We start from the raw sequence: 16,285 nt of genomic DNA, 5'->3' as shown, positions 1-16,285 counted from the left end.
TGGGTGTAAGCTCCATCAGAAGTGTAGCAATCAAAATAGGGAAACTACAATATTTACTATTCTTTCACCCTGATTCTGGTCATGGTGCAATGACCACTTACACTAAGTAAATATTATTTATTAATTGAGCCAACCTTTGTGAAGAATTACGATCATTTTTTATGGGGAAAATAGTAGCTCAATATTTCCTTAGAGAAATAAAAGTTAACAATTAAAAGTATCACTTTTATTAAATACATTACATACCATATCTTACAATGAAAAATAATAATTAATATGTATAAGGTAGATGACTTATGGGAGAGTATTAATTTTAGTTTTCAGATCTATCAAAAGAGAGACCCAGAACTATTTTCTCACGGGGTACCAATCCAGCATGAAGAAGACCATTTTTAATAACAAAACATGGTTCGCCAAGAGATTCTTTGATTGAGTAAAGGGATAAATTTAGCTTCAGAAATGGGTCATAAAATTCAACGTTGAGTAAAAGCTGCCAACAAAGCTGAATGAGTTTTGCTTTTTTTTTTAATGATCCCAAAGCATGTTAACTTACCCCGACTTCCATATTTTCTCAATTAGGCACAAGACTCACAATTCAGTGATTGTAAGACGGGCATAATATGATCACATTATCAACAAAAATTAACAAAACTGTGAGGCCCACATTTTAAACAATATTGTATGAGCTGGGTACAACGCAATACCACACTTTCTCGGGAAGCCAGCAATGGTTCAAGGAGTAACAAATAATGGAAAAACGTAGGGTGAGGGTCAAACGTACACAACTGGGACTACACACAGAGATAAATACAAACCAGTTAAAAATAGAGTTCATCCATAATGACTTGACGGTTCCAAATCATTCACAGGGAACCAGGTTTCACGAAAGCAACTCCAATTCAAAACATGGGGTCGATCGACTGGCATAACTTGCGGCAACACTTCACGTCCATGTTCTCATTTGACCCGGACACTCCTCTGTTTGTTGATGTTGCTGAGCATCAAAGCAATGTAGGACGTCAGCAAGTCATCCATTTTGTAGCCAAGAGGCGTTTCACACAAAAGCTTCGACCCACGAACCAGGTTTCCGATGGTCATGTGAAAGTAGGAGTTTCCAGAAGACCAGTTGGATATCCGTGTGAATGGATGTGTTATGAGAATATCCTGTTCAGAGAAAAGAAATATAAAGTGAGCATAGCAGCAATCTCATTTCGTTTCGTTTTCTTTTTAATCGACGAGACGCAGGTGTTAGCCCAAGAAAAACTCTATCATCGACGACTAATTCGGGAGGCTATTGAAATTGAAAAATGCCCCCAAAATTTCAACAGAGTGGACGGCGTTAAACTCAGTCAGACGTGGAAAACGATTTTCCGAAAGAGAAGACGACGAATATGTTACCAACAAGGTTATTCGCCAGATAAGAAGAGTCCGCTCGTCGCTCAAGGACAGGGGTGAGAGTTCTGCTGACGTCAACTCCGCCCTCCTCCCCCACTACTCCGGTGGATGGGGGAGGTGGACGAGTATATTAATTGACCACCAATTTCCGTAATTTCATTCATCGCCTGATGATGCGTCCTGCAACGGTCGCGAAAGCTTGCACGACAAAGCGCAACACGCAGCTGCACCCGGAAGCCGTTAGCAACGATGCCTCTTGCTGCGAAAACCTACGTTCAAAATCTCATTTCAGCTAGAAATTTGTAAAAAAAAAAACTTTACTCCTATTTAATAATCCAGACGAGCAATACGCCAACTATTGGCCGAATTCGAAAGTAGAGCTCCGAGAATACCAAGCCATTCCCTAAAGAAACCACGAGCTATCATAACGTCGTAAGCAGTGGTAAATCCAGGATAGGGACGAGGGGGGGTTAAGTAGAGGATAACCTCCCAGCAGAAGTGGGGGTCTGAACAAAATTTTCATTCTATCTAGTGTGAATTGGATACCCAAGGGGGGGCTATAGCCCCTCACAGATACGCCTCTGGTCGTAAGTAATATATTTTATGCATTCATATTCATGTAAAATGCCTTTTAGTTGCCTTTCATTGCTACAATTCATCATTTACTGGGACGGTAGTTTGTTTGTTTAATGCACTTGGGGTAACCGACGTATTGCACTTTTTCCTTTCTAGCCTGCGAAGGTTAATGTCTTTCATCATAGTCATACATTTATGGTCATTAGGAACCCTTTGAGTAATCGCCGTGAGATAGTAGAGGATAATTCAGCAAGACTTTATTAATTCCTTAATCTTAACTGTTATTTGCCATTGCCCTAGGAATTGAAATACCTCCTCAAAGCCAAGAAAAATATTCCTTAACATTCTCTACTTTAATTTTTGCAGTAGCTCCACGATTCATCCTATTACACCTATATTATCATTATAACAATATCCTCGATGCGTTGACCTCATTGGCAAATTACATCACTGCCTTCAGTGCTGCCAATGGTGATTTTAGTTTTGAATGGTAAGCAAGGCATGAGACAGGCAAGAAATTTTTGCAGGGTTCATTTGGGAAGAGGTAAAATTTAACCCTTTCGCACCAAACATTGGGTGGAGCCGCTGAGCATTTCCCTAAGTTGGGTATAGCTGGTGTGGATTTTTCAATGCAAACAACCAGACATTGGCTATAGCCGGGAAGGGAAGTGACCACTGATGTAGCAACTATCGGATGCATTCAGGCCCTGCCTGATACCCAGCTTTGCAAGACCTCAGGTCCACTCCTTGGCAATTAAGCCCCACCTTCCCACTCATTTATGATCCTCCTCCCTGCAGGAATCTGTTGTTAAGTAGTTATATCATCAATGGTTTTTGCAATGAAAAATTTTGTTGCATGTTACGATTTTTTTATACTTAGAAATGAATACTTTGTTTTGTTCTGTGTGCATGCAATTTTTAAACAAAATTTTAGTGTTACTAATAAAGGACTTCTGGACTTGTCTTACGACCTTGTGTTCATTAACTTTGTTATTATCAACGCCAGAAATGTGTTTAAAGTCCTCAATGCTATAACAAATGTTAGTTCTTCTTATAGAAGAGTACATTATTAAAAATCAAAAGCAATATTTGGTTGAAAAAAAATAGTAATGCAATAAGTTGACCGTGGACTTGTGTTAAGATAGGGTTAGAGGGTCCAGTTCAGTGGCTGCCGTAAGGGCTGGGTGTACAATTGGGTTGGATTCTAAATCAAAGGGATAAGAATACCAGAGTAGCTCCACTCCAAAAAAGAGCTCCATTACAGAGAGGTTTTAAATATCCTCATGCTACTCATAGCCTGGAAAACTTTTTCCTCTCCTAGGTGCAGTGAATATTTTTAAAGTCTTTTAGAAGATAGAGCACGCTAAGCTCAGATAGTTACCAATCATTTTACAGACACAAGGTATGTATCACAAAACGGGTATGATTTTTGCAATCACTGATTTTACTTGCCTATTTCGCTACTTTGGTTTGACAAGGTTCTAACTGACCATCAGCTGGTTTTGAGAAAAACCTTGTCAAAGTTTTCAACTGCTCTATTTCTATTATTAATAGGAATTTATTTGTGATTTTTGGCAATAAACTAGTGATCCACTAGATACACTAGTAATTATTATTTCAAGAAAATATGTTATTTATTTTATTTTTATACATGTTTATATGAGTAATAAAATAAGTAAAATGCAGTTAGAACCTTGTCACACCAAATATTAGTTTTTTCTCCTTGCAGTTGGAACTTTGTCACTGTTCTAAATCTGTTATTATTTTACATAGAGGAATAAAAACTGGTGCAACACATAGAGAAACATACTCTTAATTATCTTGAGTGAAAACACCAAATTTTGCAAAAATGTCAGTTAGAACCTTGTCAAACCAAAGTAGCGATTTGTTAAAAAATTAACGAAAAGCATTTTAAAAATTTTCCTGAAGTAAAACTGAATTGAATAGAAAGAAACAACTTACCTTGGTGGTTGGATGAATAAGACTAACACCATGTTTATTGATAGCAATCAAGAGCAACTCGGGAAAGTTAGGCTCAGTTGTTTGCTTGACTTCAAAGAAAGCAGAGCCAAATGTTGGCCACCGGAATATTATTTTCAAGAAGGTTATCTTCGCATCCTCAGGACTCATGCCTGCAAGGAAAAATGAATGTGGTTTTAGTTTTTCATAAAAGAGAGAAACTGCAGAGAGTAACAGTAAATAATGCCATAGATATTTTTTCATTACTTTTAGATACATATAAGTGCATGGTGCACAAATAATAGTACAGATTTTAATCTAATATATCCTTGGTGAGGTACTTCTCCAACATTTATAAATACCAGAATGACCTCATGCTTAACTGAAAAGGGTACAACTTATCTCAGGTGCAAAGAGCTAAGTTTCTTAGCATTCAATTGGCTTCTATGTTATTTTGGGCATGACATCTGCAAAATCTGACAAAAAAACAATTTCCACTGGTTTTCCTTCACGGTTCTTTGCAAAAGGTCTCATTGCATTAACTTTGAATTTCATCATTTTTCATTAAGAGGTTTAGAAGAATATCACATTTTTGAACCCAAGACTAACATTGAATGAGTCGCAGCATAAAAGAATGATAAAAATTGCAGTTGATATGAAATTTTTATGCAATAGGGAAAACAAAAGACCAAAAATTAATTGGATTCATAGGCAGTTTGTAAAAAAGGCAGTGAGCTTTCTGAGATGAGAAGGATCTCAGGCTGCAAACTCAGTGAAATATAATATTTACATGTTTTCCTCCTTCACTCTCCTTATGCACTGTCTTTGTCAGGACATCTTTAAAAAATACCATCAAGCACTACTTACCAGCATCTTGGTTGAAGTGGGCGACTATATTTCGTTTCCATTCATTGCTACTCATTTGCTTCACCAAATCACCAGGTACGAGGTCACGCAGCATGTTCCTGAAGAAATAAGAGTTGAGTGAGAAATTTCAAACATTGATAGAACTGATTTCAAACCCTGTACCAATTACTGCATATCTCTGTTTATGGAGCTTCTTGCCCAAAATATATAGGAAAAAAAGTAATAGGGCAACTATTTTATGTGAAAGTGACTCATTTTCCCAAAATTTAATCCCCAGAAATTGGAAAGTACAGTAAGTCCTCGTTCTACGTCACCCCGTTTAACGTCATTTCGCAATAACGTCACGAAAATTTTGAGACCGTTACTCGTTTATCGCACCTTTGCTTTGCGATAACGTCAAAGCTTTTAAATTTCGCGCGAGAAAAAAACGCGAAGCGGCGGGCATTGCAGGTTGTTCGTTTTGTGGGCGGTAATACAGTCAGTCTAAACCACGGGTCTAAACGAAGTGTAAAACAGTGTGTTTATTGTTAATTGCGATTACGGTTTAACCTTTTCCCTACCGTACACGTATATATATGTGTGGACGTTTCCTGACCCGGGAGACTACGGACGTATATATACGTGTGAGAGCTTCCCGGTCAAGAAAACGAAACCCGTATATATACGTTTTCTAGCTCTCCCCCTTTCAGGACGGTCGTGGGTTTAGGTCGCCTTTGTCTCGGGACCCAACGCTTCGGGGTTTAGGATTAACCCTCGGAATCTGGGAGCAGGTACCCGGACCCTTCGTCTTTTTTCATCCCTCTCAGCGGTAAGGGACAGCGGTCATTCAATTGTTTATACAGTCAATTTTAGAAATAAATATTTGTTCATTTCTCAAGGAATATACACTAAGAATTGAATTATTCGTCTTTTGAGCAGCGTTTACAATTTTTAAATGAAATTCTACGACAAATATTAACTTATATCTCGAGTTATGTATAAACATAAACATGGAAATTGTTGCCGCATTAAATGCGTTAATAATGGCCTTAGAACTTCGTTTAAAATTTGACAATGCTCAGATAAAAATGAGGAATTCAATTCAAAGTCTGTAATTTACGTGCAAGGAACAATTATCCATTTGCTAAATACATATAAGCAATACATAAGTTGACCGCGAACCAATGCCGCAGGTATGGTCGTAAACCCGGAAAGGAGGAGCACAACTATTCTCGGAAACCGAGATAATGCGGAGTCCCACCGTGGAGGGGTCGAAAAAGGTTCAACGAGACCCTTCTTAACGAATGCCCTCCAAAAATGCTCCGTACCACGAGAAAGAAGAGTCTCTTGGGGCTCGGTACAGCAGTCAAGCTAAGACGAAAACTCCGCGGTCTCGAAAGGGTTAAGCAAATTTTCTGCAAAATTAATTCTTAGGTAGGTGCGCAAGGTTTTACTTGACATAATGGTTTTCAGGAACCTAAAAAGTGATTTCAAGGAATTTTTCCGTGTAGAACTCGGAGCTTTTGTCGTCACTTTTTTTGCCGTGTTCACAATAATTTTGGTTCCTGTAACTGCGACGATGTATAAGCGATGATGATGCCCATGCGACGCTCGCCCGGGCGACCACCATAGCGAAGCCGAAAAGCAAATGCGGGAAGATACAAAAATGGAGAAGGATTTACATCAGTGCTGCTATTGTCGTCGATGAAGACAGGAACTCGTACTTATGCCATAGCTTGGCATTCCCATCGTAAAAAATGCCCCAGTTATGATACGCTAAAATTTTTTTGCGTAGGAATTGTGAGCTCTAGGAGCCGATATTCACTTTTTACATTGTTTCTTATGGGATATTATGTTTCGATTAACGTCATTTCGTTTATGGTCACATTTTTCAAGAACGGTAAGTGACGTTAAACGAGGACTCACTGTATTGGAAAAATCAACTACAAATAAAATCGAAAGCAAGTTATAATCGTCAAAAATTGAAGAAATCGATACCAAATCATGATCTTCGAGTCTCGATCCTTATTCAATTTTTCAACTTTGATCTCTAACATTTCTTTTGATCTCAGTAGCATCACTACCGTCCATTCATAACGTCTTACGTCCCATTATAAAAAATTTTCTCCGAGGCCAGTAAAATTGGAAAGGCATCAAGAAAGAATCTCATTCACTTGATCTTTGTCAAAACTTTTAGTAAAGCTGAAGGGCTCCAAGTGGTGATCCCAAAATTTAAATGTCTGTGAATTTTTACACCGACAATTCAAGCATGTATTCTGAGAAGATTTTTTTTCTAATACTCAAATGTGTATTTTGAGTGTTTTTCAAATGAACAATAAACATATTATGCAACAAAATTAATAAGAGAACTGTCAATTTTTTGATAAATTGATTTCAAGGTTCCAATTTTGATTTTTGTTGAAAAGAAGAGCTTTCCATGATAAAAAATCGATTGCTCAAAAAATTGAATTCAAGCAAGATTTTTCCATCGCTAGTGCTATGCACACAGAGAGAACTTGTATTCAGAGAAATACAATAATGGAAACTGTTAGTTGAGCTGTAATTCATATCTGTATTTGTACGAGTATTAAAGAAATGAACTCACGGAATGGCCTGCAATTTCTGCTTGTTTTCTCCATGCCGCACCCTGAAAGCTAAAGCAGCCAACTTTGCAGCCTCCTCCTTTGAACACCGGTGGTAGCCTCTCAACAACTTTGGAAGTTCTTGGTGGTAGTGGAAGATGAGGTCGGCATTGCGATCCTTCCCAGGAACAGTGTTGGTCCAGAGTTTCTTCATGAAGAAGACTTGATAGGTGAAATGTTGACCAGCACCTTGGAATAGACAGGCAGGGAGTCACAATGAAATTCAAACATTGCACATATACGTGGCATTTATATCTCACAATATTAGTCTAATATTCCTTTGATTAAGTTATTAACTGTGGGGGTTCAAAGCAACATTTATGACAAATTCGAGCTGCATATCTGCTGTGAATTTCCTGACTCCAAAAAATATTGAAGCCATAGATGTATAAACAAAAAGCAGTCAATTGCATAGTATGTGCACTATGCTGTCAAAATATGCTCCATTATAAACAAAAATGTCACAGAATATGTGAACATAGATTTATGAAAGTTTTTCAGTCAACTCAATTTATTTGTAGTCATCATCTTCTATTGGTTTTAAAAATTGGAAATTTTCTCATGTAGATCACTCTCATAATTATTATGATTCTATGATTTTCAAATTGCTATCTCTCAAAATTAAGAAAATGTTCTTTGGCACCACAGTATTATTCCTTAAGAGTACATTTAAAAAGATGATTCAAGAAAAATAATTTTGTAGTTTCACTATGCAACATAAAAAGGATGACAAGGTTGGACAGCCATGCCAGAAATATACTAACCATCTCTGTTAGGCTTTGCCTTTTTGATCCAGTCAGCCAAGTGACGAACAAAGTCAAAGAAAAAGTCGCCTTCAGGAACCGAAATAACCTTGTCGGCAATCTTCACAAAGAGGCTGAAGCCTTCACTAGACCTAAGGTTCAGTCTCTGAGAAATGTTATGGCAAAAATCCTTTGCCCTTGTCGACGAGTCAACTTCAAAAGCCTGTGAGAGAACAGAGAAATATACATCACTTCCTTAGCGAAAAATTCCTCAGCCACTTCACAACAATAATCAACATAAGGAAAAAAGTAGCCCTGGATGATCTGTTTTCTTTATTTAATCCTGGAGTCCAAATAACTTTAATCTACTGATAATGCAACATGAACTGGATTTTAGTAGGTACTAGTTCAAAGCTAATTGGGCCATAAGCAATGACGTCATCGCAAAATTAGCAGTGCCGGAACACACTTTCCTTAACATTTTTTAGAAGTGAAATATCACTGTTTTTTATATTACAAGTCATTATTTACATTTTACTGCTAACTGTTTTGCCTTGGTTACGAATGTATAAATTAGAAATTTTGAGCCAACAAAATCGATAAAAGTGTCATTTGACAATTATGTCTTTTGTTAACCAGTGCCAGAACGGCGTTCCGGCGTGTTCCGACACTATGACACCTCTGTCCATAAGGTATTATCAGTAGGCACTAGTACTTCACATTTGCTAGTGAATAAATACTTGGAAGTTGCTTCTTCCACGTTGATTCCCCTGTAAACATGAAACACAGCATGCACCAATCAGCATTTTTAGGTAGGTGAGCTATTACTCAACTAAAATGAGCTGAATTCAAGGTAAATCCATCTGAAAACAGGTCATCCAATGAAGCTCATATCAAATTTAATTCTCAAGGGCATTGTAGAATTGGATAATCTTTGGAAGAGGAGGTGACCAACATCTAAGGTCATCGTGCGAAAGATCCACAGAGAAAAAATCATTCGCCTTGACCGGGATTCGAACCCGGATCCTTCGATTTCCGGTAGAGTGCTTTAGCCAGTTAAGCTATCGAGGCGTAATTCTTCCCTGTGGATATTTTCGGACACTACCGGACAAGATGTTTGCTGGCCTGCTGAGCATATGATGCCACAAGCAGTCCAAAAGCGTGCCCACAGCGCCACAGCCGGAGAGCAGGCCCGGACATAGAACACAAAGAGGTGTTCGCTCTAGACTAGTTTAAAGTACACCGGGACTAGCCGCGGTGATAACTTTTACGGGAGTCACCCGCAATGCACAATCGTGCGAAAAATCCACAGAGAAAAAATCATTCGCCTTGACCGGGATTCGAACCCGGATCCCCCGATTTCCGGTCGAGTGCTTTAGAATGACGCCTCGATAGCTTAACTAGCTAAAGCACTCGACCGAAAATCCGGGTTCGAATCCCAGTCAAGGCGAATGATTTTTTCTCTGTGGATCTTTCGCACGATTGTGCATTGCGGGTGACTCCCGTAAAAGTTATCATTGCGGCTAGTCCCGGTATACTTTAAACTTATCTAAGGTCATTTGCACCATAAAGGAAGGTGGGAAGGGAAGGGTGGAGAGAAACCTGGCATCAGCATTAGCCTGCCCTTAATGAAATGTCTCATGCAACAGATGGAGTGCTGTACTTGAAATGCCCCCCCCCTCCCCCTAGACAAGGCGCGCAAGCTGGGTTCGGGCACTCTCTGAAAATTCTCTGCTGCAGCCAGTATTTGAACCCTAGCCCCCTGGGTGGGAGGCCTACACTCTAGCCACCACACCAACCTGAACCTTTCTAGAGGACGTATTTGTAATTTACCAGGTAGGTTTATGTGCAAAGAGAGACAAACATATGTATCTTGCTTTACTCTTCACTGAATAAGATAATTTTAAATTATATGGATAAGAAAAACCCATAAACTAGTCAAATAATGACAATTTTTTCCAATTAAGAGCTCTGATTGCATTGAACACATCTATTAACACTAGGTAGGCATGAGTATATCATTTCTTTAAGTTATAAAAAGTTTCATCTAATTAACCTATTCATTTGTTTCATATAATTCATTTAGTAACCCCCAAGGAACAATAATTACCTCATCAGTGTCATCAGGGAAGTAGACCTTATGGAATATTTGTGTTGTCTTGTGCTGTATGGCTTCCACTTCTACCTGATGAGGAGGGAATTTGCGCTGACCATGGCGCAATGTCCGATGGAGACGCTGTAAAGAATCAGCAGCCACAGGATGCCGCCTGGTTCTCAGAAACAAGGTAAGCTCCTGGAAGAGAATACCAATAAGAATGTCGGCGATTTATACCATTTTTTCTCACTACCCAATTACAGTAAATATTAAAAATAGTACTCAAAACCACATAGACAGTGAATAGCAGCAGTTTACTTGGGGAATGGTAATAAAAAAGTTGTGTTAAATCAAATTCAATTTGAATGAGAACATCTGAACACATACTTTTTATACTTCTAAAATAATGAAAATCATTCTTTAGGAGCTATTTTGAATTAGCAACAGTTATGGCTAATAATAACAAGTTACAATCTAATGACTACTTTGTTTTCTGATAAATTCTGATAATTTCGAAGGATTTTCATAGGTAATAAATTACATCAGAAAGATTGATGAAAAGTTGATGAATGGTAAAAAATTTTCCTTATTCCTAGCAGTAGTCAAATACTCAATAATATTGAGATTTGTGCTGCACTTAATCAATAAAAAATCACGTCAAGTACCAAAGGAATCATTGTGTCAAGGTAGTGAGAGTTGTACCATTGCATAATTTATGAATCTACTTAAATGTAACCAATACAATAATATAACGGGAGCAACATTCAAAAATTTCGAAAGTGTTTTCTGTAAGTTTCTGCGTACAGTACACACCCAGTATGAGAATGGAGTACCAAATATATGTCTACTACTAGTGGTGGCAGCCGGAACTATAATACAGTGCAACCTCGATAAAACGACACCCCACGGTGCACCAATAAACACTCGTTATATCGAATTGTCGCTTTACCGGAGGTGACCTGTTGTCAACATTTATACAGGAAAAGAGTGGTGAGGCGACATAAATTTCTATCTGATAAACGTAAGCATAAATCCATTAGAAAGGTGATGTTTTTTTTTGCATCATTAAATTTCCTTACTCAAACAACGACTAATTGTTTGGTGTTTTCTTGGCCATGGTGTCTGCCATCAAATGCTTTCTATTCATGCAGCTCATGGACGTGCAGGTATGCAGACGACTGCTTTCTGCCGCCCGAGGAACAAAAGAAGATCAAGTATTCGTGAATGCTAATGCCACAATATTTTCACCAAAATTAACTACTTATTTATCAAACGACAGTTTACCACATAAATTTGAGACAGAGCACTCCATTAACTTCATTTCTAACAAATCGCTAGCAATTACAGAGATTAAGGAGTCTTGATGTAAGTTTTTCCGGCGGTGAAACCCTCGCCATGGCGAGAGCCAACACCAAAAGGGCCTCGTAAAAACGAATTTTTTAACATGCTTATTATAAGGTCGATCGACGGTGCATCGGCTATCTCTCGTAATAGCGGGGGTCTCGCTATAGCCCGTACTCGCTTTAACGAGGTTCCACTGTAGATATTTAAAAATGTACCCAACATTTTGCCCATTGAAAAAAATACATGATAAATAAAGAAAATTATAATAATTATGGAAACTAAAGGGTGGATGAATTTATCAAAACAACAAAAGGATATTACACAGCATTCTAATTACACTCTTCATTGCCACTAAAATTTAAACATTTATGGTACTGACCTTGAGAAGAGCATGGCTGCAGGCAAATAAACCTGTAGACAGCCACATTAGCTCCCAGCCTCTTTCTTCACTGAGCCTGTTCGGGTTATCAGTCAGCTGCTTCATGATTTGGCAATATATTTCATCCCTCAAAATTTCCTGCAATAGTGATTATTTGAGATAATAAATGGGATGAGGAGAAGCCACTTATTTTAGAATAAGGGTAAACAATGAATATTGTGTGCAGAAAAGTTTCTTGAGGGATTTAATCAAGTTGAATGATGGAACAGCTGCATAAGCAATCTGCTTGGCATTCACATTTAAGAACTGACATCAGCAATACAATGCATCAGCAAATTTCTTAGCATAATACATCACATAAAAGACAACAATTTAATGCAATGAACATTCCCCTGTACAATTCATTTTATTGTGAAGTTAATTTCAATTCAAAAAAATTGATAGCTTTCAAATTTTATGCCCATAAAATTTTAAATCCATCATAACTTTCTAATTTTATACCCATCCCGAAGTACAATTGATTTTTAATACAAAGCTAATTTCAATTGGAAAATTTTTATACCTTCCACTAAAATAACAATTCACACTATATAATAATGATAGGAAAAATTTCCCTGGACTAGGAACTGAACCAAAGATCATTAGCTTTTCAGGACACTGTGCAGACCTCCAATGTAACCAGGCCCTAAAAGTCCGTGGCAGTTTTTAGGAATTATGGAACCTGTACAGTGTAGTGGCCTGGTAAGTCAAAAAATCCATGGTTTGATTCACTGTCCAGGGGAATTTTTTCAATGGAAAGGACAGTTCAGTTCTTTACTTCTCAAGTTTGGAACCAGAATCCAGGGGCGGATCCAGGATTTCCGGGGGGCACAAGGGTCTGACAAGCACACAATCTTCTCATACTTGAGATTAAAAGCAAGGTACAACAATTACTGCATAAAATATTCTCTTCATTTTAAAATGAAAGTTATTAATATGAAATTAAACGATTGAGGCTCCGTATTACACAAAACATAACAAACGTAACGATAACAAATTTTGTCTATTTTTTAAGCGTCTAGTGAGGGGCATATGCCCCCCCCCCCCCCCTTAATCCGCCTACGCCATAATCGCAACTGGAGCCAAAAAATATATATATATACCACATTAATTAACACAAAAACCAAATTTGGAAGCTTTATCCCTCCCCGAGCCCATTTGCACACACATGAAAAATTTACAAAAATCAAACCAAATTGGAAGCTCCGAGGAATAGTTAAGGCTGCTTACATGCTTGAGAGGCCCCTCGAATATCTGATCGGTGAGTTCGTTTGAAGGCCTTGGCCGTCGTGATGGCAAGTCTCCCATGTACTTGAGGATGGTTGATGAGGCGTAGCAGGCTTCTTCAGCCAACTCGTCCCGGCCCACCAGTTTGCGAAGCAGCGGCAGTTTCAGAGGCTCCCTCGAATGTCTCCACAGCTCATCAGATCCTCCTCTCCGGGCCGAAGTCAACGTCAGCGTTCTAGAAACAGTTCGCTTTGGAGGAGGCCTGTGAGGAAGAATAATATTCCTTGTTATGCTCTATTTAGAGGAGAAAAATTTTATCATAAATGCAAAAACATCCAATTTCTGCTTCCTGACAAATATATTCATGCGATAAATTAATTTTAACCAAGCTTTGTCCATCACTACATAAAATTCCACCTAACATGTGAAATTCCTAAAGACTCAACCAACAGACACCAGCATTGTGAAAATTTGTTATTATTATTTAATTGGTAATATTTTTAAAGAAAATTCTTTTTTTAAATACATTTTGAAGGTAAGACATCACCACCTTTGAGGCAACCCAACTTTCTTTTTCTCTTATTGTAAAAAATTCAGTATTTTGTATTGTTTCATTGAAAGCAAAAAATTTTAATTCCTTTAACTTAACCTATGAAAGAAGAAACCTATGAAGCTAATATACCCACTCAATAGAAACTGTGGAATGAAGAATTCCACTTTCATGCATTTATTATCAAACACTACCATACTTCTGAGTTTGATCAAAATCTTCACAGTACACCTTTTGAGATTCTCTTGTCAGGCTAGAGCTTGCAGGGCACCAACTCAAAGAGTACAACCAGAAGTTTTTCACAAGTTCATGGTACTGTTTGCAAGGTTGTGACTATACACCTAAGATGGTATAAATTCTCATAACATAAAGTGGTCTCAAATATATTTAAAAAAAGAACGAATTCATTCCTGTCAAAAAGACGCATGATTTGTGCAGTTTTTAAGGTATCGTGGCATCTGACTCCCCCTCTGTGCGTTCTAGAACTTTCCACTGGTGCACCATTCTTCTCTGAAAAGCGCACACGCAGCTATTAGCAAAAATGCATTCCCCACTGTCATCAAAATCAGCACAGTGTGGGCATAGTGGAAAGTTTCAGAGACTCATGTATTAACCAAAAAAGGCAAATGAGACGGGCCGGGTCGGAATGAAGAATAGCCAGGCATCAAATGAGGAGGATGCATAGATCAGGAATGGAATTGGCCAAAACAATAGACACGCATTAAAAAAAGAGTGTGAGAATTTAATCAGCTAAATAAGAAGGTATATAACAATATTTTATCAGGCCAGGGTTCCCACTCTAACTTCATTATATAATTCACTGTTTTTTCCAGGTTTTCACGGTATAAATGTCATCAAAAACACGGTTTGTAGATAAGTTATTTTAAGCAGAAATATTGATCACACAACAATCATCAGCCGCATGTTAACTAAAAATGTATCAAACGCAACAGATGCCTTGAATGCTAACGCAGCAATGAAAGCGCTATCTCTTATGACGTCACCTAAAGTTAGCAAAATTCAGGTCCGGCTAAAGGGTGTGAGTGGGAAAATGGAGAGAGCAGGGTGGCAGGGAAGTGAAGAAGTGCCTGATTTTTTTGCCAGGGTTAATGTCTTCCAATCGCAGGCTTAAGGTCAATGTGCAGTCATGGCACACGGAACAATTAATAATGCGCTTCGAATACACGTGTGAGTGGACAGTATATGCACGTGACTCGGCCATGAAGCATGATCGAAACATCGATTTTTCTTTTAATCTGTCTATCATCATCATCATCATCATCATTAGTCAACAATCCTAAGATTGGTTTGACGCAGCTCTCCATTTCTCTCTCCTATCCGCTAATCTCTTCATAGCTACATATTTATTCTCTTTTACATCCTTTATAACCTGTCCGATATAATCGTAAATCTAAAATCAAATTTGAGAGATTTCTAAGGTTTTGTGACGAAATTCACGGCTATTTCCAGGTTTTTTCACGGTAGACTAAATTCACGGCTTATTCACGGTTTTAAGGTTTTCACGGTTGAGTGGGAACCCTGCAGGCATATACATATGATTCAACTAGTGTGAAGTACTTACCTAAAGTGGTCGAGTGCATATTCAGCCAAAGTGTGCGGCCTCTCTCCTCCATCTACACCATTTGTCTGCTGAGGTGCAATCGTGTGCAGCGCCTGCAGCCTTCTGCCACCGCTCCCCACTTCTCCATTTGTATCAGCACCAAAGAGACCCTGAGAACACAACAAAAATAGATACATGTATTTCCCATACTCTCCTAACAAACGTAGAAGCGTTTACAGTGGATGACATCGCACCGACAAATATGTACCAAGGGGGCCAAAAGTGGCCTTGAAAACCCAAACAAGTACAGTGAAACCTCTATTTTACACTTTTGAATGGACCACTTACAAAAAGTGCAAAATTGAGGATATTGTAAAATAGAGTATCATTATTTAATGGCGGTATTGCTTAGGACCTGATAAAAATGGTGCAAAATCAGGGAAAATGTATAATGGGGGAATGTAAAATCGAGGTTTCACTGTACATATATTAAATATGAACTTCCAACCAATGGAGAGCAAAAATATTCAAATTTTCAAATAAATTATATTCCTTCTATTTCAGCAAAAAAAATTTCAATTAAATAATAAAAATAAATATTTTCAATCAATAAACATTTTATGGATTTCTCATGGAAAGCAAAAAAATAACAGGAAAAATTTATTTTAGTAAATTCATTATACTTAGATATTCATTAGGATAGGATTACCTCATTATTATTCAATTATTCTTTGAAGACAGTGAAGTCATAGGGGGATGGCGTTCATAACCTTTCTTGGTACCCACACAAAAATATTCTAAATATGCTTATGCTAAAGAGTACAGATTTTAACTCTTTCATGCCGGATGTCACGTGGAGCCGATGGGCATTTTCATACTCAGAGGACCTCAGGGGCACAGCTAGGAATTAAGGCTAGGGAGTTCTTAGG

At 38.0% G+C, this 16,285-nt stretch overlaps 1 protein-coding gene across 4 annotated transcripts in view; it reads right to left on the bottom strand.

Annotated features, from left to right (window-relative positions):
- Nucleotides 1–211: 211 nt before the first annotated feature.
- Nucleotides 212–16,285, bottom strand: part of LOC124167720 (myosin-VIIa) — a 255,992-nt gene continuing 239,918 nt past the window's right edge. For all 4 annotated transcript variants that reach the window (XM_046545727.1, XM_046545729.1, XM_046545728.1 and 1 more), the window contains 9 exons: nucleotides 15,378–15,526; nucleotides 13,249–13,507; nucleotides 11,980–12,117; nucleotides 10,272–10,454; nucleotides 8,183–8,384; nucleotides 7,382–7,607; nucleotides 4,798–4,895; nucleotides 3,934–4,103; nucleotides 212–1,164 (listed from right to left, as the gene is read on the bottom strand). In XM_046545727.1, the coding sequence (XP_046401683.1) occupies nucleotides 958–1,164; nucleotides 3,934–4,103; nucleotides 4,798–4,895; nucleotides 7,382–7,607; nucleotides 8,183–8,384; nucleotides 10,272–10,454; nucleotides 11,980–12,117; nucleotides 13,249–13,507; nucleotides 15,378–15,526 (1,632 nt within the window). In that variant the 3' untranslated portion in view covers nucleotides 212–957. The remainder of the gene's footprint in view (nucleotides 1,165–3,933; nucleotides 4,104–4,797; nucleotides 4,896–7,381; nucleotides 7,608–8,182; nucleotides 8,385–10,271; nucleotides 10,455–11,979; nucleotides 12,118–13,248; nucleotides 13,508–15,377; nucleotides 15,527–16,285) is intronic.

Source organism: Ischnura elegans, chromosome 11 (assembly GCF_921293095.1).
Source record: "Ischnura elegans chromosome 11, ioIscEleg1.1, whole genome shotgun sequence".
Lineage (NCBI taxonomy): Eukaryota > Metazoa > Arthropoda > Insecta > Odonata > Coenagrionidae > Ischnura > Ischnura elegans.
Note: the sequence above shows the minus strand (reverse complement) of the source record. Positions and strands in the feature narration are given on the sequence as shown.